This window comes from Poecile atricapillus, chromosome 1, assembly GCF_030490865.1.
Source record: "Poecile atricapillus isolate bPoeAtr1 chromosome 1, bPoeAtr1.hap1, whole genome shotgun sequence".
Lineage (NCBI taxonomy): Eukaryota > Metazoa > Chordata > Aves > Passeriformes > Paridae > Poecile > Poecile atricapillus.
Genome location: NC_081249.1, coordinates 71,924,933 through 71,949,965, shown reverse-complemented (window position 1 = coordinate 71,949,965; position 25,033 = coordinate 71,924,933). Strand labels below are relative to the sequence as shown.

Genomic DNA, 25,033 nt, shown 5'->3' with positions numbered 1-25,033 from the left:
AAATTTAATTACGATTCCCAAAGCTATCACACAGGATCTCAGAGCTGAACAACTCTTTCATATAAACTGCTAACAGTGTATTATAAGTTCTGCTTCTAAATACTCTCTATGAAAGATAAGAACGATTTCCAACCACCATCAGTGCATCTTGTTATAATATTTTATTCTATTTATTATTAAAGGGGAGAAGGTTGTGAGTTAAATCTTTAAGAACCTTTATTCTTAGGTGAATAGAAGGCTTAAATAGAGTTAATATCTGTTAGGAAGTTTTTAGTTAGGTATTGCTAACATGCTACAGCCATTTAAAAACATTCATGACAGTCTAATAAATGAAGCTAGGAAAAAACCAATACTGACAATGCTCTATTATAATATGGTCTTACAATGCTTCTTGGAAATTTTCAGGGTTAATGACTTTTGTATAAATATTTTTAATATCTGAAGAAATTTCTGCAGAGAAGGGATACATACTATTTCAACTCAATCTTTAACAAGCCTAAACCCACACAAAATGCTGGATTTCTGTTCTATTCTTCTTTCAGCACCAGCATACTGGCATTTCTTGGAACACAACAAAACACTAAGCAACATGAAGAGAGAATTTTTTTTAAAGTCTGTAGGGATTTCAGCAAACTATTCTTATGACATCTAAATAGCCTCTGTGTCTTTTATCTGGTTGAAGAGGTAAGATGAAAGACAAGAGTCTATTCATAAGATTTAATACTAATGGTTATTTAGCTTTCAGCATCATCAATAACAAGCCCCATTAGTCCCCCATGTTTCATGCTTACTGCATACATGACACAGTTATTTTATAGTTAAAGCAGTAACATTCCTCATTTCTACTACAAGCTACAGTTCACCAAATGGCAGTGACATGAGTTATGTATGAGTGAACCTAGAAAAAAAACACTTTTCAAGCCATATGCAAACGTACTGAACTTACTTACTGAACTTTTATCATTTAATTGCAGGCAAAGAATATTTAAATACCCACAAGATCCATCCTTCTGAAATTTAAACACTTCAGATTATTGTGAAGACTGATGCATAAACATTGGTATATGCTTTTTTGAAAGCCAAAAGTCAAACATTCATGTATGCTTATTTGAAATTCAAACCCAAACTATTTATATCAAAATGCAAAGTTTTCTAAAAAGAAACAGAGAAGAATCCACATATCCCTCACTGCAGCTAGATTGTAATCTGCTTTTTGTGGGTTTTGCTTACATGTTTAAAGGACTTGAAAAATGCAAGGAATAAATTTGCTAATGCAATTTTAAAAACTGAATTCATGATTACACAATTTAATGCTTCTAATTTAATTACTCTAATTTAATTACTGATTATTAATTACTTAATAATCAGTGAAAACAAACTGGAAAATGAGTTTTAAAATCACCTTTTAAAAAATAAGTCTATTACAGCAGAAGCTTTTTTCTTTTATAAATGTTTCTCTAGTTACAAGCTAGAAGAAGGCATACAAACAATACCTGCCTCATCTTATCTAAGCTGACAAAGCCCATCCCAGGATTTATAACAAATATGCACCTACTTGCTGGCTACCTTTTTTATCAGTTGAAATTCCACAGTGAAACTGGCAGATGTCCAAACACTACGTTAGTGAGAGTTAAATATATTTTAAAACTACAAAACAGTACATTTCTTTAAAGCACAAAATGGAATAGGAGACCACAGAGACTACACCTTAAGGGTAAAATTTCAAAAAAATTGCTTTTCCTAGAGTTAATGCTATTAGATTAAAGTGCATGTTAGTACATAATTCCTTTTTGTCCACAGAATCATTAGGAGCTTTTGCTGCTGATCTGTATAAATTAGTACCGACATGACAAATACTTGTTAGAAGATAATTAGAATTCTATTAATATTTCCAACACCTTGCCCTTGTGAGCTTGGGTAAAAGAATAGCTTACACTTGGAACGTCTCTCTTGGCAATCAGAATGAAATGGTAACCCAATCCCAGGCTGTAAAGCAGACCAGACTGGTAGATTTGAGCCACTATCTAAACTGAGTGAAAGTCTGTAATCTGTAGTATCTGGCTGCTTCAGGCCCTGGGACGGTGCACCATAGAACCCTTTTGATCTGTGCATTTTACAGAAAGCTGAGGCACAGACTGGAAAAAGGATCCCAGTGGTCTGAGTTTCATCTTGATACAAGCACAGGATTAGGCAAAGACATGTATCACAACTGGGGAACTCTGACATGTTCCAAGGTCCATTGGTTCAGACAAAGAATCCCAAAGACCACACAATCTGATGCCACACAAGTCTATGAACTAATGAACATGTGTGTACATATTACAAACATAGCTAATTTTCCCAGAGTAATGTTAACGCCTCCTGCACTTTTCAAAAGTATCATGAACTGCTGAATTATGCAATTATTCCTTTTAAAGCAAGATCAGATAAAACAAGTTATTTCCTTATTACATTACACAGGCTGTTAACATAAGAGGCCTGATGCTGCAAACACTGAGTCATGGGCAAAGACCTACCTAATCCTGTAGCTCCCCACAGAGTTTTTGACATTTAGGACCTGATACTGCAGCAAGTACCGACAAGTGCCACTAAGAAACTTATCGCACAGTGAGATGGGATTTTCAGAATAATGTACCTAACTGATTTTCAAAACTCATCTGAAATGTTAATAGACTTACTGTCTCTAGATTCTTACCACCTTTCCTTGCAGAATTTGCCTGAGGCATGACTGGAAAGCATTCATCATGATTAAAATCTGCAATTCGTTTCTTGTTCTCTTGCTTACTTCCTGAGAGAAGGTATTTGCTGTGCAATGTCTTACTTAACTAGAAATTGTAAAACTAGTAAGTATTTTGGATTGAGTATTTTTTTCAGTTAAGACAGAAGGAGAGTGAGTAGATGGAAGAACAGGCAGAGAAGTGAGGTTGGGTAAGGAGGATGGCACCTTAGTTTCTGTCTGCTAGTGATATCCCAAATCTTTCCAAAGCTAAGACTAAATCTTTGCACATTTTTTTGAGTCCACTTCTCTGAAATCCTCTCTGGTTTTAAGCTGCTAGCTCAGTCAATTAAACATGCCAGGCCTCTATCCCAGCCTAGCTTCACACACTGCTAAAGAGAATTCAAGCTTTCTGTCATTTTGAGAGTCTCCCAGATGCTGGGATATATCCTACAACTCAGTTCTGGTAAGAAGGTTTAGAAGATGTGCCCATTATGAAATTAATCCTAACAGCTACAGTCAGTCAAAAGAACTGTAAGCAGGCCAGCTAGTGGGACCAGGAGATCCAGATCTCCAAAAGCAGTCCTTTTTGGCAAAGCCCTGACAGTCTCAAGTGGGCCCCAGAATGAAACTATGTATTTTATGATGAAACAACTTTCATCCTAATGTAAATCCATACTGAAGTTTTTTCATGTCTTCCAATGCACATTTTTACTAGGCAGGATTCAAGAATACCTCAGGTCTGATGCAGAAGGGCTGAAATGCACACAGCTGATTCTACAGAGGATATAATCAATAAACAGCATCCATTAACACCCATAATTCCTATTACTGGGAGGATCAGTTGTTTTCTTAATGACAACTAGTGCCATGGAATCACTCTGCTGTACACTTAGGGCCTTTAGTTATGAAGAACATGTAACTTCACGGACATCCTCAGGTTTCAGTGCATCAGCCACAGCTCTGCATCAATTCATAAGGAGGTACAGAATAAAAATGTTTTCCAGCCAACGTGGCTAAAACTAACCTGGGAGTAGATGCTGTAGGAGGTACTTTAAGCCCCAAATAGAAACAGCCTGAAGCTTCTCTTGTTGTGAGCAGGTGGACTGTGCCAAGCAGTGGGGGAATGGCACTGCTGCACCGCAAAGCCCGAGGCTGCCTGACCCATGTCCTGCTGGCAGCCTGGAAAAGCAGCTCCTACACATAGCTCGGGACAGCTCCTCACACGAACTCAGGCCCTGCCTCTCTCCTGTGGCATACTTTAAAAATATAACCTTGCACTAAAAGAAGAGATTCCATTACAAGGACCCCCCTTGGGAGGTGTGATGTGCTATGAAGCTCACTCTTTTGGTCAAGGCAGCCTTGGCCTCGAAGGCCGAGCACATCCATCCTCAGCATGTGTAAACCCTTTTGCTCTTGGCACTGGAAATAGCTCCAGTAGCCTGTCACCAACTCCCCAGCCAGCCCCTGTTCAAATATGTTTCTTTCTCTCTCTTGAGGTTACAATGTCATCAGATCATAGGGAAAAAGAAACCAATTTCCTTGTCCATGAGGTAAAAAATGACCCAGCACTTTTTTAATAGCCTCGTATTTTGGTGTCAGGGAGTTTGGTTCTTTAGGGGGTTTACCTGTCTGGAGAGCTTTCTTCAAAGCACAACATCATACTGCTCCTTGTTTTAAAGTATCTAAAAGCTTTTCAACAGAATTCAGTGTTAAATTGCTGACAAAAAACATACATATTTATGTTGGAGAAGATAGGTCAGGAAAAAAAATGTGCATTCCATTTGAACTGAGAGGTTACAAGATTAATAACAGACTCTTTGGGGAGGGATATTAATTTTAGTCTTGGACTAGATTCTTGTAAAATTTGATGTGTTGCACCCCTGTTACAGAGTATTGCTGCACTAGAGCACAGGTCCCAACCATCACCTTCCTTTGGTTTTAGGCAGTCTTCAGTTATACTGAGCTATGCAGACTTGGAAGCACTGGGTAGAAAACTTTAAACCAGTTCAGGATTCTAGGGAGCAGATGGGCAAGTTATGATGACCTGCATAGCTCCTGTGGTTGAAGACATGCATCACAATTCTGCAGTGTCTTAAGGTCCAAGTGTAAAACCTTGTCTTTACCAGGTAAGCAGAGAGAAACGTGTGAATGACTAATGTCATTTACTTAATTTAGAACCACAGGAAAAAAAAAAAAGAAAAAAAGAAAAAAAAAGATAAGTAGAAAGGATAAAACAACTTACACTCAAATAATAGGAAATTGTTCATGTGTGAGTCTAAAAGTACACTGCATATAGGTAGACTCAATTTCTGTTCACAAGTTTTCTGTTTAAAAGAGATGAGTAGCTGTGTCGCCAACTACTAGTTAAATGTTAAAAAAAATCCCCAATCATACTCTTCACACTTTGTATGAAAATGTACTCACTAGGGAATCCAGAAGCATATCTTTGATCATTTGGAAATGAGACAACACACATATTTCACAACACTGATTTCATTTCAAGAACAAATATAGAACACTGTATTTTTATTCCTTTTCTAACAGTAGCTAAAAGTAGTTTATAAGTTTATCCATTACATAAAGCATATTAAATGAGAGGTATTGAAAGTACTTGATAACTCATTAATCTAAACTGAAGCGCCTGAGAGCAAAGTCCCTGACCTAGACAACTGGACTGTCCAGTAGGTATTTGCCACCATTAGCACTGCTTTCAGGACCAGGAACCTAAAGCACCTTACACTGATGAAGTATCCTTTTAAGGAACTCAGGGCAGTAACAGAAAAGCAACAGGTGCTGCTCACTGGGCAACACCTTTTCAAACTAAACCAGATTTCTAGTTCATGCACTTTCCTACTATTATCTAGATCAGTTCTGGGCAGGGAGTTTGGCTCTCCTCCTCCATGAACCATGGTCACTTGTTCAGCTGGATGTTCCATATGAAGAACAGTTCTGCCAGGAAGCCAGATGGAGCATTTCCTTTGCCCTATGGGGAGAGTGTTTGATCTGAGGCAGTCACTGCCTCTGTTGACTTCTGCACCATTTTCTCCAGTCTGATTGGAAGGAACCAGGTTCCAGTGTTTTAAGTCTGCCTGCAGCTCTCCTCACCATGGGCACCTCTGCTACAAGACTGCCAGACTGCCTGCTCTGCAAAATTCAGCATGGAACTTCCCAAAAGATGAAGCCAGTTAAGGCTAGGCAGTTTTTTTTTTTTTTTCTTCCACCATCGATTATAATATTGGGAAAAAAACCCCTCAATTGAAATATATGTATCTGGATAACCAATTCCACTGTAATCCCATTCAAGGGCCACTACTAAGTGGTTAAAATTTGAATTTTAGGCATGTAAGTGTCTATAAAAAGACAGAGATACAAGCACCCTGAGAGAAAAGCAAACTGATTTTCCTTTTCCTTATACAGTAACTCAATGAGTATTAAGAGGTATCACCATAAAATAAATAAACGACTAGAATCTTTATCTATACACTGTACAGGGAAGACACCTGGATATAACTGCTGGTTAAACAAAGCTGCAGACTACCATTTAAACTGTATTTTCCTAGGTTGGTGACATTTGCCATCTGGTATCAGGGACCGGGTTTACTCTGAAAAAATAGCAAAGTCACAAATTGAGTTGTGGAAATAAAGAACCATTCCAGAAACCAAAATTCTGTTGCAGTATCTCGCCTTTCAAAAACCATAATCAACTTAAACCCCATATTTTTATGCTTTGTCTGTTTTGCTTAAAGGCAATACTATGACTGCCATAATTATAAAAAGTAAAGGGTAGAAACATATCCAACTACTGTACTACAACATATCCGACTACACTGTATAGTTAGACTCACTGTTTACAAAGATAATCGATTTCTTTGGTGAGAAACCAAGACAGGAAGTAAAATAAAAATTAAGAGAAATGTGATAATTTGGATTTTGCCAAGAAGAAATATAGAGACAAGAATAATTTCAAGTTAGCTGTATTCCCCAAAGCTATTTAATTCTTTTTTCATACTAGAATTCCATTTATAATCTTCTAAGAAACTGTATTAAATAACATTTTCTGGTTACAATAACATCCGATTTTTCTCAATGGAGAACTCTGAAGACAAATTTTGAAGCAAGACAAAAACAAAACAGAGACATTCCAGCTCAGGTATTTAATTAGCTCACAATAAGCTTATGTGTTTATAACTAATCTGTCCAACTGTATCAAAGTTTCTCTGGAAATTTTATACTATAGCTGTGCATTCATGCAGAATAAAGATCCTTTTTCTTTCACTGTCATGGCATTTAAGTCTCAATTGAAATAGGTTTTGAGGAGCAGACAACCCTATTAATCCCAGCTATTTTAATCTGGTGACTGATGAAAAGATTCAAGAAAGGAGATGGTTGTTTGTCAATCAAACAATTTTTAACCGAACTTTGAATATACACCGAGGGAGGAAAACCTTTGTGAATCAGAAGACAGTTTATGTCTAATAAATTTTAAGGGTGTCAGCAATAGCCACTTCCACTTTTTCCTCAGGCATATGAAAAAGTAAAGAACATGAGCAACTCTTTGTAGAAACTGCTGATGCATGATTTACAAAGCAGAGCCCTGTATAAATTCCTTATTGAATGCTTCCAACACGAGCAGCCACTGCCTCATGCCCAGTGTAAACTGAAAGTTTACAGCTGAAAGCAAGTTGCTGATGTAAGCAGCATCTTTTAGTAACAGATGGAGACAACCCAGCCATACTCTCCTCTTCTTTAGAATTACAAAATAATTTATACAGGAGAAGATCTCTAAGATTATTGAGTCCAACCATTAACCCAGTACTGCCAAGTCCATCACTAAACCATGTCTCTATGCACCAAATCAACATGTGTTTTGAACACTTTCAGGGATGGTGATTCCACCATTTCCCTGGGCAGCCTGTTCCAGTGCTTGAGCACTTTCAGTGAAAATTTTTTTCCTAATGTCCAATCTAAACCTCCCCTGGTGCAACCTGAGGCCATTTTTGCTTGTTCCATCAGTTGTTAAACATGGTTCATCAGCTTCTTCTGAGATGTTTTCAGTATGGTCAGGATTCCTCCTCTCTGTTTTCAGTCAGGCTACAGAATATCTTGTCTCTGTGCAGACTACACTCAGGAAGAGACTCTACCTGAGAAGAAGGGAGGTTGCAGGTGGCTGGATTCAGGGGAAAACAGGAGAGAGCAGAAATTTACCTGTCCCTCTCGTTGATGAGATATATTTACCATTTGCTAGTGGTTCGCAAAACAGTGACACTTCTTTCCCAGCTGGACGATCACACACTAGCATTGTTTCCTCTGGTCTGCATCTATGTTGTCTCTTTCAGGAAGTGGACTTAACTAAAGTAATCCTTGCCTTTGTCACCTCAGTGACAATAACCACATTTCAAACCAACTCAGAATAAGCTGATATCACTACAACAGCAGCATTTAGGTAAACTTAAGCTGTCGATTTCCATTTGGAAAGATTTCTATTCTCCTATGGCAATACGGAGCTCTTTTTGAGATATTCCTTAATAGAAGAGAGTTACTTTGAAAGAGAGGCTCATGGAAACCAATCAACCAAGTGAGTACACAGTCTTGAAACACACTGATTGCATCCATTTCATCAGAAGGCTGAGAAATGACTAACATTTCTCTTTTCCAGTTAGAAAGCAGTTGACAAATACCCTTTCATTTAATTAAGGCACTATGGCTTATATATTTATCTAAAAACTCTGAAAAAACAACAAAGTTCATTGGAAACATGACAATGTTTTTGTAAGGAAAATATATCTCTATTTCATACCCGAAGTATGGTTTCATCTCCAGCTGCTTTCAAGTCATCTTCCTTCCCAATGATTCTCTGTAGCTGTATTTGTTGAAACATGAGCAAAGAACAGGAAAATTACAAATATGATCTTTTAAGAGTCTTCTTTTTCTGAACCTTGGTTTAATTGCACCTTTTCTTAATTATACATTTCTGCAAGGTTCTCTAGTCATGAAAAAGTATTTGCATACTTGAGGATATTTTGCTATTCAGACACATTTTCCTAGGAATGTCTTATCTACTGTGGTTAATATAACCAAACATGAATTTATCTCTTGCAGCCCAGTGCTTCCTCTATTTTTAGAGGAGATTTTCTTGCACCAGAAGCTTAGTTTTCACTTCAGAAGATTTTGAAAGTCTGGGGCATAACATCAAGGATCATTCCAGAAAAAAAAAATTATCCTGATTTTCATGCTGTCCTTCTAGATAGTTTCACACAGTTCTGTTATAAACATGATCTTCCGGACATGAAAAACATACCTTACTCATGTTCAAATGAGTATACTATACAACTAACAATAAAGAATAATTTAATGAAATAAGTAACAATTTTTTTCAGAACTTGCATTAGGCAGAATGTGGTTTGAGTTTTCCCCTCCACCCCCAGAAAAAATTCATCTTGAATGTATTAGCTAAGAAGATTTTTAGAATTAGTGAAAAGAATTACATTTAAAACATAACTTCCACTGTCCCAAATAAAGCTTTAAGGTAATATAAACAGTGCATTAATTTGCAGTACCTCAAGTATATCAGAGCTACAAGGTTTCTTTGACTGTATTTCAGCTTCAGAGATGAACACTGCCACAAGAACAAGTGATTTAATATAGCATGAAGTACACCTACCTTTCAGACACTTGCATGGATCCTCAAATGGACAGCAGAAATGAAAGAACAAGGGACTTAATACATTTCAGGTAGAGATATGGAATTACACCAATCACTCTGGATTTGGAGGCTTTGAAAGATGCTTTTAAAGCTCAAACATTTAAAAACTGCTGGTTTGCTTCTCAAACATTTCTGGGTGATTCCTCAACCTGCTTATTGCAACTGGGAGTTGTAAAGTTCATTACCAAATTTCCACAGTCATTAATTATTCTGGGAAGTTTTTAATTCTAACCTTTGTTTTTAAATTTTTGTTCCTCAGAGAAGCAGTATTGTCTTGTAAATAGTAAGAAAAACATGCTATCCATTTGTGTTGCCAAAAGTCATCCCTCAGTCTTCAAATTTGGAGTAATTCACCTGCTCTAGGTTTGTTTGGGTTTTTTTATCCTAATTTTTTTAGTTTCTCAGGATGCTTACTTTCTATTATGAATTTTAAATTGCATGTCTTGATAGTATTTCCCAAAAGAAATGCCATAAAACAAGGCAATTAAACACCACTTGTTCCTCCAAATTATCTTAATTTTTGATCATTTACAAAACAAATGACTAGTATAGTAAAAACATTATGAATTTCTTCACAGCAAAATAGCATTATAGAGCTCTGGGTAAAACCACAACTGCTTATCCATACTCTCACTGAGAAATCACATTTTTTCTTACCTGAAAAATTAATCATTTGATCACACATAAGGAATAAAATGGTAAATACTTTCCAAACAGGAGAAAAAAAGTTTTTTTTTCTCTTTTGGATTTTATTTCTAAAGGACTCTTAAAAAAATCTGTAGAGTAGATTACAGTAGCAGAGGCTACGGAAGAGCACAGACACAGTACAATTATTTTCACTATTCTGAAAGATTTCACTTATTGTTTCCTTACACTGTGTGTAAATTCTTAAGAGTGCTTGAAACTATTTCCAGAAGTTGGTTGATTTTTTTCCAGCACAGTGCAGCAACTACTCACAGAGGGAGAAGAATTCTGCCCTCAAGAAATGGACTCCTCCATGTAACATTTATTTGTATTTAAAATTTATATCTGCTTACCACTCACTATAATAATGGCTAATTCAAAGATAATGAGACCTATTATGCACAAGTGAAGCCTCTATAAAATACAGAAGTAATCTGTTCTGAATAAGTTTTTCTGGCAAAAAGATTATGTCAGTCTTAAAAAAAAAAAAGAAAAAAAAGAAAAAAAAGGATGTTTTTGCATCTTCCAGTTGCTTGAGAGAGATCAGTGCTTGTGGATGCTCTAAGACTACAGAAGTATTCTGTGCCACAACTGCTGAGTGTTGGGTGCTGGCTCATACAGCCCTAGATGAAGCTCTACAATTATTTTGTTGTATCTGCTCTCCAGCAGAAGTGTATAAGACAGTCTACTTAGAAAGTCTAAGCCATATAGCTCTTGCATGTGCCATCAGAGCTACTCTGCCTTTATTCCCAATAGTTTTGAACTGTCATTAATTTTTACTTAGACATCTTTAATCAGGACAGATTTAGAGAGTTAGGGAAATTCCTTACTTGCTTGGGAATTTTGGGAACTTTGGTAGCCTTATTCTTGGTGGGAGGTCTCAGATTAATGTGCATGGGTTATTATGTGCCTGGAAATCCCCCTCACCAAGTCTCAAGTGAATGTCTTGGAAGTGCAGAGTTCGTGCAAGTATCTTACGGTCCTCACAGAGGTGCAGATAACGTGGCTCTGAGAAATGATTCTGCACTCTGGCAGGGGCTGAGTAAACAGTGGCAACTAGCATCTGTGAACATGCCATTTCTTCCTTGTCTTCTTCACCCTGGAGTTGCAGGGCAAAGCAACAAAATCCTCTTGGCCCTAACACTGGAATGTCTCTTGTACTATGACTGTTTACCACTGAAATGTGGATGAAGCAGAATTACACTGGCTTTAACACAAAGAAATGGGGAAGAGAGAGAACAAGAGTATCCCTGTGAAGGGAGAGACTTTTACTGGAAATGAGGAAAATGTGCATTGAAATGGAAAGGCTACGGAGGACAAGATAGACTCCCTTATTGAAAACATGGGATTGCATTCAAGATCTGCTTTCCCAAACATCCATTTTTGTTAGCAGAGAACACTGGGAAATTCTGCATGTCACACTCCTGAAGTGCAGAACACTGGGAAATTCTGCATGTCACACTCCTGAAGTGCCTGATCCATACAGGTTTGAGCACCCTATATCCCATCACATAATGCAGGCACTGAGGACTGGGGTTGGAGTTTTTGCTTGTCTCCCTTTCTGGAATGACCTGCTTGACACATCTTGTGCCTGTTCATCCAGGAACCCGTGAGAATTGAGATACACAGAATTCAAAGAATGTTGGACATTTTGCAAACCAAAGGGCAAGTTCTTACCTCAAAGACTACAGTGTAGATCAGCAGTTGGACTCTAGAGTCAGACAACACAGACATACGTAGATGTCTAATCAGTAGATAACGATGGGAAGTGGGGAGTACAAGTGACAAAGCAAGAGAATGAACTAGCAATACAATTTTTTTCCCATTGTGCCCTGCCTACAGACACTGCCTCCTGATTACTGCTTCTTCGCTATTCTTTTCCACTACATTTTCCTTACACACATTTCCTGATGTTATTGTCAAATATAGTGTGGAAATCACTACAGAATAGTTCAGATGTATTTTCCTAGGTTGCCAGTTGGGGCAAGACAAATGATAGATTAGCCACACAATTCATTTATTAGCTATCTAGAAACTTTCTATGATGCATATAAACTAGAGTATACAAATTAACACATACACAGTTTATTTCCACATTCTTACATTCCAAGAATTTTATTTTTAAACCAAATCTATAAAGCTTTGCTTGAAAATAGTCTCCTTTGTAAACATTAAGAAAATAGTCATGAGAGAAATCTCATCCTCTGACTAACTTGCATCCTTTGGAACTTCTGTGAATGAAATGATTCTTGTGAATTGACAGTAATTTATATGTTGGGGTTTTTTACCACTCAATATTATTTTATCAATACAGTCCAAGAAGGAAATGCAAAGTAACAATCTATGTAACTAGAATAATTTTCATTTAACTTGATTGTCTCTACAGAAATCAAATAATTTTTTATATGTTTTCACCTCTACATTTGATGACCTCCTGTTGTTTGTACTGTCTGATTCAATTAGAATTACGTGAAATGGGTAATGGTACTAAATATATAACATGTTGCACATTTCCCCAAGAGAGCAGTGCTGTATTTCTGTAGGAATCTCCTTATTTGCTTAACTGGCAGTACCTTTTTAAAAAAAGCACTGCTAATGCTGCATTTTGGTACAGAAGGTACTACCAGCTGAACATGTTCACTCATGTTCATGGAGTTACTTTCACTTGTAACATTGTTTTGCAGATGAATAATACAGCCATAATAGACTTATTTTCGTAATCAGGGCACTGCTAGTCTGATAACAATTCACTATGATTGCACCTGTTTTAGTAGGTTAAAAATATAGGCTTTACTAGAACTTGATTTCTTTTTAATCAGCAGAATAATTAACAGTTTAACAGAATAAATTCTTCAAAATTAAAAGATCTTGTGTAGCAACAAATGGGTGTAGGGCTGTGCCGCTTTTGGCTGGGGTAGAGTTAATTTCCTTCACACTGGCTGGTGTGGGGCTGTGTTTTGGATTTGTGCTGAACAGCGCTGATAACACAGAGATGTTTTTGTTATTGCTGAGCAGGGCTTACACAGAGCCAAGGCCTTTCTGCTTTTGTACTGCCACGCTGGGGAGGGGACTGGGGGTGCATCAGAGGTTGGGAGGGGACACAGCCAGGAGAGGTGACCCCAGCTGACCAAAGGGACATTCCAGACCATCTGGCATCATGTTCTGTGTACAAAGAGCGGGGAAGAAGGAGGAAGCGGAGGACATTTGCAGTGATGGCTTTTGTCTTCCCAAGTTGCCATCACACGTGGTGGGTCCCTGCTCACTTGGGAATGGCTGAACACCTGCCTGCCCATGGGAAGCAGTGAATGAATTCCTTGTTTTGCTTTGCTTGTGTGTGTAGCTTTTGCTTCACCTATTAACCTGTCTATATCTCAATCCATCAGTTTTCCATCTCTTACCCTTCTGCTTCTCTCCCTGATCCAGCTGGTGAGGGAAAGAAGAAGCAACTGCCTGGGGCTTGGTTACTGGCTGGGGTTACACTACAACCAAGGGTACCTGCAAGTTCAGTTAGAGGCTTCTGGGAACATTCCTGAAAAATGATCTAATTTCAAATATTATTTTCAAATAGTATTACTAAGTCTAGAAGTATTTTTGCAACATTTTAAAACGGATTTAAAGCATAATTTATCAATTGTAAGCTTGCTAAGAATTCACTGAAAAAAAAAGTGACCAGTGCAAAACATGTGAACAGCTATTCTATCATTAATTCAGAGTTTAAGGCTATGAAATTCACTTAAATAAATTTTTGCTAATTTCTCTATCAACAGGTACATTTAATTTTAAAAGATTTAGATTTTAAGGTTTTCTAGAGACGTGAGTTCATGATCAGCTTTAATGTCACCCTACTGGCAGAAAATAATTTGACTTGTAGTAGCCATGTCAGCTTCTTATATAATTGTCTCTCCACTTACATCCAGTATGAACTGAGGATCTGAAATAAGTTGAGTGATTCTATTAAAAATTATGATTGTTAATTCTAATTTTGACAAGAAGTACTTAGTTAGTCTCCTGTTAAATATTTAAAAGTTGAATAAGCTATATAATTTAGCCTATTCTTCTTAAAAACATCAGAGCAAGATTTCCCTAGTTTTTGAAGTATCTACCTTTCTCCCCCCATTTAGATGTAATATAGGAAAAAAAGTGCTGTTGCTGTTCAAAGTGTGAATTCATAAAAACCTTTCTGCAACAGCAAGCCAAATAAATAAAGACCAAAAGAGGATGGTGAATTAAAGAAATTATTCAACATACTTAGAAAACAAAAGACTCTTCCAGATGATTATTTAAATTAGCTCATGGGATTAAGGGATATACACTAATTCCTACCTTCCCAGTAGCAGATATTTACTTACAATTCTAAGGTAACATTTATAAAAGTGGATTCAGTTATGATGATATCACAATACTTCAATATGTGCTCCTTATATATAAAATATTTTAGTAAGCAGGTGATCATAGACTGGACTGAAAAATAGCTTGATGATTTTAATGAATCTTCAGTGAGCAAATATAACCCATGGATCTATTTAAATGCTTTAAAATTAAAACATATGTAAATACACCTACCTTAAAGAATTCTTTCTTTTCAACTTGTTCATTGCCATCTGCATCCAACATTTTAAAGGCAATCTGAAGTCCAGTCCGGGGTTCTGCAACAAATTGCAAAAGAACTTAACTGAAAATATCACACACTAGGACTCAGATACCAAATATAAAATGAGTATTGACTCTGGTTTAGTTCTCCATTGTTTTGTACACACATGGTATTTCCAGTGAACCATACATACCTCTTCCATTATAAGTGAACTGTTTAAACACCTTTTTACTATTATTTCAAGGGATAATTAATGCAATGGCAAAGTAAGAAATGCCATGTACAAGCCATGAATGTCCATCTGAACCCCACAAAAATACTGTATCCCTTACTGGCCAGGTCTTAAGGTATTCTCAAAGGATGTATCTATAATCCCATGTCACTTCTGCAGTCTAGCTCTGCCTTGTTTATAAGAGCTCATTTTCTGGAGAGAAGAGTAGAAAACTCTTTCTGGCTGTTTTTGACAAAAGCATGTTTTGTGTGATTCCTATCAAGCTGATTTTTTTCAGGAATTCTACACAATTTTACCCTGTATTTCCTTCAATGAGTGAATTTTCAACACAAAAATGTAATGAGACACTATAAAAGCATGGTATGTTTTGAGCTCCTTCCCACAATTTCTTGATCTTACTTTGCTTACAGGAGGTGGCCTTGATCATTAGCAAGCCACACGGGAGCAGCTTGCTGCTGAAATGTAGCTACAGTGCACTGTGGTAGCAAGTCCTTATCCCAGTAATCTCTGCAGCAGGTGAATTATTGCCACCACCCAGTCATGTCAGGCATTAATACGAAACCCACGGCCTTATTGTCTCCGGAAAATATTGATGCTTCCAAGAAGAATGCTGGACTCATGAGGGCAGTGAAGCACTATCTCTAAAAAACTCTAATGACTTCAGAGTTTTGCTTCTGGAAATACATTCTTCTAGTTACATTCTGTAAAGTTTTAAGCCTTGCTTTTTTTTTTAGCAAATCTTTCTGCAAAGGGAACAAGTTAAAGAAATATCCCACTCCTTTTAAGTCATAACATGATGGTTAAAGAAAGTACTGTTTTAGAAATAACTACATCTTCAGCAGTCAACTAATATTCTATGTGAAGCAATCTTGTGATGCAGGGGTATTTTATAAATACCATTGCAATCTGCACAGCAGAGCTGTCCCCAGCAACCGGGTTGATTTAATACTCAGAACTGGCTTCCTTTCCATGGAAATGCCACATGCTAAATTTGTGTTACTAGTATAAAAGCAAGAAAAGGCTATCCAATAACATATTTAGGAACAAAAGTAATTGATGTATTTAATAGCAATTCATACCATCTGTGTTCCAATTTTCAGATAAGAGAGCTGTTAGTGAAAATATAGACCTAAAGCTGCTTATACTGTTCAGAGATGACATACTTATCTGATATGATGTAACCCCAAAGGTATGTGTTCGTAAAATAAGCATAGTTCAAAGACTACCACAGATATATTTGTATTTAATTAGAATCAGGCAAAATTCCAAACTCTGAACAGAAGAGCTTCATCCTGGCTGTGAGTGCCAGTTAGACCTAGGTGCTTCCTCTCCTAATATTCCTGTGTTGACCAAGCTGCCAATTCGTGTGACTGGGTAATTGAAACACAGCTCTAAGTAAAGGTGACAACTTCAGTTCCTGGGCTTTTTCACTAGGCAGGGCTGCATTAACCTATTGATAGAAATGAAATTCAATACAGCACTGGAAAAAGAGAAGACAGTGATGACACAAGACATAAAGAAAAGAGAAAAGAACGTGGGGAAAAAATAAAACCTTTGTCTGTCACAAAGTTACATTTTCAAGTTCAGCATTTTTACAGACTGATTTTGTATGACAGGCAGCATTGTCTGGTCAGCAGTGTCCTGGAACCAGGAGTCTGATTACTCTTTTTCCCTTTCCCTATTGCTCAGCCAGTGATTCGGAAGTAATTTAAATACTGATGCCTGCTTTACGAAATCTCACATTAATTCTCACTAGTGAGAGAGACAGGTTGTGTAACTCGGGGCTGACTGACAGGGGATACTTGTTAGGTAAAGATAGAGGCACTAACACTTGTTGACATTTGCTTTCAAACTGATCAGTATGATAACCCTCTGTGTAACCAAAGCAGCAACATTACCACTGCATTTTTATCCTGCATCAAAAGGTGCCTTTGTTTTTGCATTTCAATACATTCCTATAAAAATTCTGTGAAAAATAATGTTATTTGATTGTCTGGAGAAGTGGAACAACTTGCTCTGATACTGCCTAAATTTTCTAATTGTTCCAGCCAATAATTCAGCATGAAATCACTTTCAGCTGCCATAAATTTCTAAAGAAATAGAATCTTTGGCACCTATTTCTGCAACTTTAATGTAGTCTTCTGAAGTTATAATTTGGCTGTCATGGTTGTCCTTTTTTAACATAAATTCATCTTTTTTGAGTTGCAACAAATATTTTAAAATCAGTATTTGTATGTTAAAGCTAAATGCATATCTACACATACAATTTAATACTGTGTAAGCTGAAGTTGCCAAAGAGATTACCCACCCCTCACGCTGTGCAACAGGAACCAATGCAGTTCTGCTGAGAAATGAAGTAAGCTGCAGAAGGGCCACTTGAATTGTGCAAGAGGTGTGTAATGATGGAAGGCTGGACATACTCTTTCCACTCTCTGGAAACCAACATTACTTGTTCATACTACACCATGAGAGGGTGAATTTCCAGAGTGAGGAAAATTTGTCAATTTATTTCAGGCCCAGCCATGGACCTTGCAGCCAAGGAAGTGATAGAGGGTCACCCGAGAGTCATGCCTCTACAGTCTGTCAGGGAAGAGGTGACTGCCTCCTTCTCTCCTTTCCCCATGCACTGACACAATAAATCTATTATGCCTGGCTTTGTTCCTTGCTGAAAATATTAGACCTGTCTAAGTCAGTCAAACAAGACTGCATGTAGACTATTCTGTGGACTATTCCATGGACATGCATATGGATTACTTCACTACTGCTCTAGGGGTCTTGCCGTGTAATGCTCATTGATGCATCTCAAATCTTGGTATTTTTAAGCATCACCTACACATCAGAACAAAACAGGGGGGTGGCAAGCATGGCTCACAGTAAGTACCAGACAATTCCAGATCACTTCCATGCATAAAACCTAAAAATGCCTGTTGCTTGTAGATAAAGCACATACCAAACAAAAGCTGTTTTAAAAAAAAGTGCCCGAGAGAAAAAAGAAGGAAGCAAAGGAGGGGGGAAGAAATACATGAACAATACCTGAAGGAAATAAAGTTAAAAGGAATATAACATAAAGAAAAAGGACCTAAAAGTCAGGCAAAAAGTCACCGAAAAATTCTGCTGTTTGTGTATTGCATCCATTGCAAATCTGAACACAATAAAAACAGGCAACAATCTTTGAGACACTACAACAATTTTCCCACCCCTGCATAAGCCATATTGCTAATGTTTCGTTGTCCAAAATAACTAAAACTACTATCCAGAAGAAAAATTATTTACCTTTCCATCCAGTTCTTCTTCCCCTTATTATGTGGTTCTGTAAATCCTCTCAAGGGATTTCAAAAGACTTTTCTGATCCCATTGTGCAGGGAGTACCATGATTTTTTTAAAGTATTGCTATGGGCCAACAATGACACTGATGTCCATTTATATTAATGTATTGTCATCCTATATACAGTAGTTTTTTTTGTATTTTACTATAATACAGAAATTTAGAAGCTAAAAAATATCAGAAGAAAAGTTCCTGGTAAACTGTTAGTAGCTGAGTATTTGTGCCTATGTATTTTAAATCTGTAATACTTACTCGTAAGAATTGTCAGCAAAAACAGATACTCTGCATAAGATATCAACCCTGAAAAAAAAAGTTAAAAAATTACTTGTGGAAAACCCAAAAACTTATAGCAAAATTTGAAAGATTAAATCTTACAAACAAAAAAATGTTGTTTGATATTGTATGAAATTCGTGTATTAAAGTAAGCCAAGTTACTATTTAATAAATTTTTCAGTTCTGTTTTTAGTACTCTGAAGGTAAAATTCCCTAACCCGAGACTCATCAATGATCCTGTCTAACCAAGAAAGTAAGGTTTATTTGGTATTAACAAAAGGCCTACACTAAATCTTTGGATTCTCACTGAAAACATTCAATGTTTATATAAAAGGCAAATAAATTAAATGTGCTTTGTCACATTTAGTACCTGGGAGGAGAACTACTCTAACATTACCCTGAAGGATCAAAGTCCTCCATCCTTTGGCAGGCTCGCAAAAGGCGGAGAATAGCTTCCCTCTAATTCTCAAGGGAACATGGCAACACGCAAAGCTGCCAAGCTGCTAGATTGTGCTGATAGTACTGCTGGGCCCTGTGCCAAGAGGAGGCTTCTTATTTTTTTTTTTTTTAAATAGGAACATGTCCTTTCTACAAGGTGAAAGTATTTTACCCCCTTTTGAAGGAAAATTCCAGTGTTTTCTTTTGAAATACCGCCTTAAGTGAAAAGCCTGAACAAACACAAAGATGTGATAGCGTCAAAATAGAGTGTGCAAGCTAAAGATAGAGAGTGCAGAATGAGGGTGGCTAAACAACAGAATCTGAACCATCTGCCCTGCAATAATGTTTGGGGAAAAAAATGTAAAGGGCTTTTTTATAAATCACTTTTCAAAATAACTGAGCTACTTTTAACTTGTGAGCTAAACATTGTATAATGCTGAAGCTGCTTAAAATAATGAAGTTCAAACATGCCTATCTGTGCAAAGATAAACTATTTTTGTAATTTATATTTAGTTAATTGATAGATAAGGAACCCACTTAAGCTTCACTGATAAACAATTAACTTCTGATAAACTACTATGCAGAAGCAACAGCATTTGTATTTGACCTCGGATAGTGACTTAACACTTCTAAGTAGCAGAGCTCAGAAATATTAAACTCCTAAATGCAAGAATCTGAAAATCTGAGAACAAGTCTTAGCTAAAGGAAGGTCTAATGCTGATCCTGTTGCCTACATATTCTGGTTCCATATCTCAGCTTTCCCCTCCATCAAAATAGGATTATTTACCCTATTATCCCAGATGAATCATGTAAATCAGCACAGTACTACAATCATACAATACACTGTGGAAATAAAAAATACTCTCCTCTCAAAAACTTTGGCTTACAAGTTTTAGCATTTCTGTCATTGCAAGAATGCAAATTATTATTTTCATTGCTGTAAAGCTTGGAATTGTATTCTTAGATGAAACATCTAGGTTTTCTACAAGTTTGAAATCAAACAAGCAGAGAAAGAACTCCTGTCCCATTTTTTAAGCTTATATGCCTAAGACAAGATTAAAAAAGAAAAAAGGATAGAAACAAATAGGCCGTAAAAAGAATTCAAACAGTGTGATAAGTAGTGATCAAGATTCCTAACTTTGTTTTGTGTGTGACACAGCAAAAGAATGTTTAAAAGAAGAATAGACAGGAAGACAAGGAGGCAACTTCCAGGTCTGTATAGAAAACACCTCCCAGTCAAGGACTGCAGTGATGTCAGCACAAAGATCCCTGACTGGAAATGTAACCACCAAGCAATGAAGGATGGCATTGCTGGGCAATGAGAAGTGGGAGTCAGCCCCTCAGCTGTCTTAAGATGTTCTGCATGGGGATAGTCTAAGGAAGACCTGGAAGTTGAAGACAAATGGCTTATGCTAGGTAAAAACAGAACAAAAACAGAAACAAAATGGAACAAGGAGAGCCCAGTGTGGGGATACAAAATAGGAGATGACAACCCAAAGAAGTTGTGAAAGGAAAACCTGTTTATCAAAGCTTTTGAAAGGATATTAACATGGCAGATTATGGTCGTAAAAGTCTGAGAAAAAAAAAAGTTGTAATAATTGAGATACAAAATACTGAGCCCTGGAGAGTTTTAGTTTTATAGCTAGACAGGGATCATTATACCTTACAAAATTTTGCAGAAAGAATCTGAAAAATTTTTACGGAGATGGTAAGATGCGAAGGAAAGATCGATTTAAAGACAACACCCTGCTGATTGGCTCAAGGGAGAAGCACCTGAATTAAAGAGGGCTGGAAAGAGAAGCCTTGCAAAAAATGGCAGGAGTAAGATGCAGACTCCATTTTCATCACTTTACTGTAATCTAACTGAAAAGTCACTATAGTGGTATTGGTAAAAAGGTAAATATAATAAAAATATGTAGAAACATTTTGGATTGTTCTTTAAAACCTGACACAATGCTTTAAAGAAAATTCACAGCCTGCATGATATTCTCTGGAAGACTGATTGTACTAAAATAATTTATCATATGATTTTTTTAATTTGTGGACTAATTTCCATTTAAAAACTCATTTTAATTTTACTGCCCTTTTACTATATGCAGTTAGTGGCCAACAGACCTCATGCATAAAGTAAATGAAATATTTTTCTTAATAATTTTCTTTTTTATTCTACAATAATTATTACAAAGGTACTCAAATTAAAAGATGTAATGCAGGAAACTTAAAAAACTCAAAATAAAACAACCTACTGAAAATTAAATTAATACACAAGCAAAATTTAAAAGATAAAACACACTGTTGAATGACTCAGCATACCTACAGTCAAGGATGTGAAGTTTGCATTGGCAAAATACTGTCATTTTCTAAAGCTAAAGGAACCTGCCCTAATCCTCCCTAGAAATATCTGTCCTCAAACTTACTCGCAAATGCTGGCACTACAATATTCTTATTGCTGAATAAATTGCAAGTGTACCTACAAAATATGACACAAATTTTAAAACTGTCCACTAGAAGGCAGAATCCCCTAACATTACACTTTACAAACCAGACTGATGGCAGTTTCCCTTCTCCTTGATATTTAAATAACTATTAGAAGGTAGTTAAAATAACCTCAGCTAAACAGTTGGACAGGGGTAGATTCATTATTCTGGTACTTGTAAAAGCATAAATATTTTCATTTTTAAACTGTGATAATAATGCATCTCAAAGTAAAAGCATTGAAGTCACTAAACAGGCATCATGACCAAATATTGTAAAAAATGTGAGTGTTTTAGATAAAAAATCTGAGTTTATGGATGACTGCACTGAATGTTTCTGCATCATCTCAAACTCCTACCTGACCTTTGAAGGACAGAGATTCGAACACACAGTGCTAAGCAAGGGCAGATCTTTGCCAGAAGGCAGAAGACGCCAAATCTGAGCGTATCACTGAGCCCACTTTCTGCCAAGCACTCAGCTGGGAAGAGGTGCAGTAAGAGGAGCCTGCACAGATTTGCTGTTTTCGGTTTCTCTTTGTGGATTTCTGGTTTTCCCAGGCAGCATTCTCTGGGGATTTGCAATCACTAGAAAAAGAAAGGCTCTAAAAAGCCTGGAGAGAAAATACCCAAAAATTCAAGACTGAAAATACTGTAAGCCAAATCTGGGGAAAACATGTGATGATTGGAAAAGACGGGGAATGACTAGTACAAAATCCAGCCTTTCCTAGGATAGGAAAGAATAGGTAATTTGTTCAGAAATGTTTCAGGGCTTTTGGGGTATGCTGGGGCTTTCAGCAGTGGACCGATAAGCAAGGCACCCAGCTGGAGACCCTTGCAGGTCTGCACAAGGATGCAAGAAATGAATTGCAGGCAGTAGAGGCTGTAAGGCTGAAGGGTAGATGAAATTCTGCAGGCTGAGATCGAGGGCTGCTCTCTTGCTCTCTCAAGCTTCCAGTCGTGTCTGAGGATTTGCTGTGCATGGAGGGAGCATGGCTCATGTCTGCCAAGGAACTGCAGCAGTGCAACAGCAGCTTTATTTTTCAGAAACATCCACGGGATAAGGGATTCAGGCTGAACTGTATGATACAGAAAGTTTGTGAATAGGCGCTGTAGGTCTTTCTCATTAGTTTGGGAATTTTGGTCTTTGTTACTGTGAAATGGTTAATTGCTCATCTATTTGGTTTTCTCAATCCTTTTGTTTGTTTTCTCTCTTTAATTAATTTAAGTTAACGAGATGTTTATTTGGTGTTCTTTAATCCCCGGTTGTTATACTAACAATATCCCTGCTCTTAGTTTTCTCTTTATGTAGTCCAATATAAAGTGGAAATGCTGGGTGAAAAGAAAACAAAGCACATCAAGACTGTGAAGTCACAGAGCTCCTGAAGAGGGAGAAATAAGTTCAACTCTCTTGGAATCAGGGAAACCACCTAATGTAACTAGGTACAAATTTTATTTTCATTTTTATTCTTAGTTTCCATGCATTTACGTTATATAGAGGAACAGTCAGGTTATTAACAGAAAGTCTTAAAAGTCCATTTTGTGTTCAGATCATCCCTTTCGCCCTTTTCTCTTCCAAGTAGGCTCTTCAGTTTCTTTCATGTCTCCTCCTGCACCTCGGAAGGCTTTCAATTCCCAGCCTCTTTACTCTCTCTTGCATAACTGAGAGATTTGTCAAGGAGGCAGCTACTTGCTAGATGGGGATGAGGTAAAATCCATGAAAACGTCTTTAAAAATACATTTAACTCACACCAGATAATGAGATGAAAAACAGGATGTATTTTTCAGTATCAGAAGTGCTCATTACCTTTATCACCAAGCTGCCTAAAAAAGGTCGGTCCTGGTTTAGCTTTGGCAACATACACCAGTGCAGCATCTACCTCCTTTAAAGACACAAACAAGAAAATATAATGCCAGTTTTGAAAGAGACTTAATCACTTCAGTAACAGAAAGAATGCAAGTTCTTTTGAAGAAAGAAAGGAACATTTTGCTTACCTTTTTTGTCAGTTTCTTGGCTGAGGCTTTGCCTATAATAAAAAAAAAAATCGTCATCATTCAATAACAAACTGACTTTGAACTTTGATCAGGTTCTGTGGCATTTCTGCAGATTTTTATGGGAAAATGCTAAATAATATGAAACAGAGTATTTCGCAACAGACAGTTTGTTTCTAATTCCCATAATGATCATGAAAGGACAAAATTTAAAAATAATATGAGCAGTCTGTTCAAATGTTCTCTCAGCCTAGATTAAACCACAGCCCACTTTTGTATCAGTGACCAACTTACTGGTATGACTTTGCATACTGTGAGCTACAAATGTTGCACAGATTCCAAAGCAAGACTATACACCTGCAGTATTTACAACGGGATTTCCATGCACACATGATAGTCCTTGAAGAGTTGAGTATCTGAAAGCTAAGAAATATCAAAAAAAAAAAAAAAAAGGAAAAAAAAGACAAAAAAAAAAAGAATGAAAATGTTGATGTTTCTATTAAGCAGAAGTAAATAGAACAATTCTGCTTTCTGAAAGAGCATCAGACAAAAATAATGCAAAATCCAAAGTGTTTCTTAGCAGGTTCAAATGTATACAATCAAATAGGGGAGCCACTGGCAGCACAGGTTATGCTCCTGTGCAAATCACATGTTTGAGGAGCTGCAATGTATCAAGAGTGGAACATTCCAGCTGGCTAGGCAGGGATTACAGAAACCCTATGGTCATGGACCTGCAGGAGCTGCGCATGTCCCTTCTCAGTCTATCTCCTCATACAGTTCTCCAAACCCTGTTGCCCTTCACTCTTACCACTCTCAGCCCATCACACTCTTCCCTCATCACCATTTCCTCTGCATTCCAGCCAGACACTCCCTCCTATTTATTCACACTGAGTAAGCACAAACTGAGCCACTTGGATGTGCTCTGTGGACTGCTGCCCCTCTGTGCAGCAGCCTGCTGTGCTCCACTCTCAGTCTCCAAGGCTACTTTGCAGCTTCACAGGCATTTTGCATCCAAACGGTCACCAGTGCAGCACCACTATCTGGAAATGGACACGATGGAGGCAGCCTGGTGGGCAGCTGTCAACAAACATCTACTAAGCATTTTCACAGGCCCATAATTCGGCCAGACAGAGGTGCTTTGTCAGTAAAATACTGAATTTCCACAGTGCTGGCAAATGGCACACCCAGCTGCAAGGGGTCTCCACTGGCAACTTTTGGCTTGGAACATCTCAACCAGCAATAGCTCATTTTTCAGCACAGGAAACCAGGACCCTGGCCTCTGCTCCCTGGAATAGCAGTAACAGTTTTGCTGATAAATTCTCCTCCCCACATCCCCTCCCCCAGATCAGCCTAAGGCAGACACCTGGCACATAACATTTCAACACAAATGTTTAAGTTTGACAAAAGTTATAAGCAACTAAAATTAGGGTTTTAATACTGGAGTGTTGAGTGACCCCAGCAACAGGTGTTGCCAGTACCACCTGTTACTGTGGATGAATACATTTTTGTGCAATGCCTATACACACATTTACACCCATGTACACACACACACACATATAAAGCTTCATAGGTAGATACCTTTTAAGTAAAACAACACATGAAACC

At 37.3% G+C, this 25,033-nt stretch overlaps 1 protein-coding gene across 1 annotated transcript in view; it reads right to left on the bottom strand.

Annotated features, from left to right (window-relative positions):
* The window catches only part of MICU2 (mitochondrial calcium uptake 2), a 139,078-nt gene that overhangs the window by 14,919 nt on the left and 99,126 nt on the right, over positions 1-25,033 (bottom strand). Inside the window, exons 3-7 of the mRNA XM_058830482.1 lie at positions 23,432-23,463; positions 23,244-23,319; positions 18,507-18,554; positions 14,670-14,752; positions 8,517-8,579 (exon numbers count right to left, since the gene is read on the bottom strand). Coding sequence (XP_058686465.1) covers positions 8,517-8,579; positions 14,670-14,752; positions 18,507-18,554; positions 23,244-23,319; positions 23,432-23,463 — 302 coding nt within the window. The remainder of the gene's footprint in view (positions 1-8,516; positions 8,580-14,669; positions 14,753-18,506; positions 18,555-23,243; positions 23,320-23,431; positions 23,464-25,033) is intronic.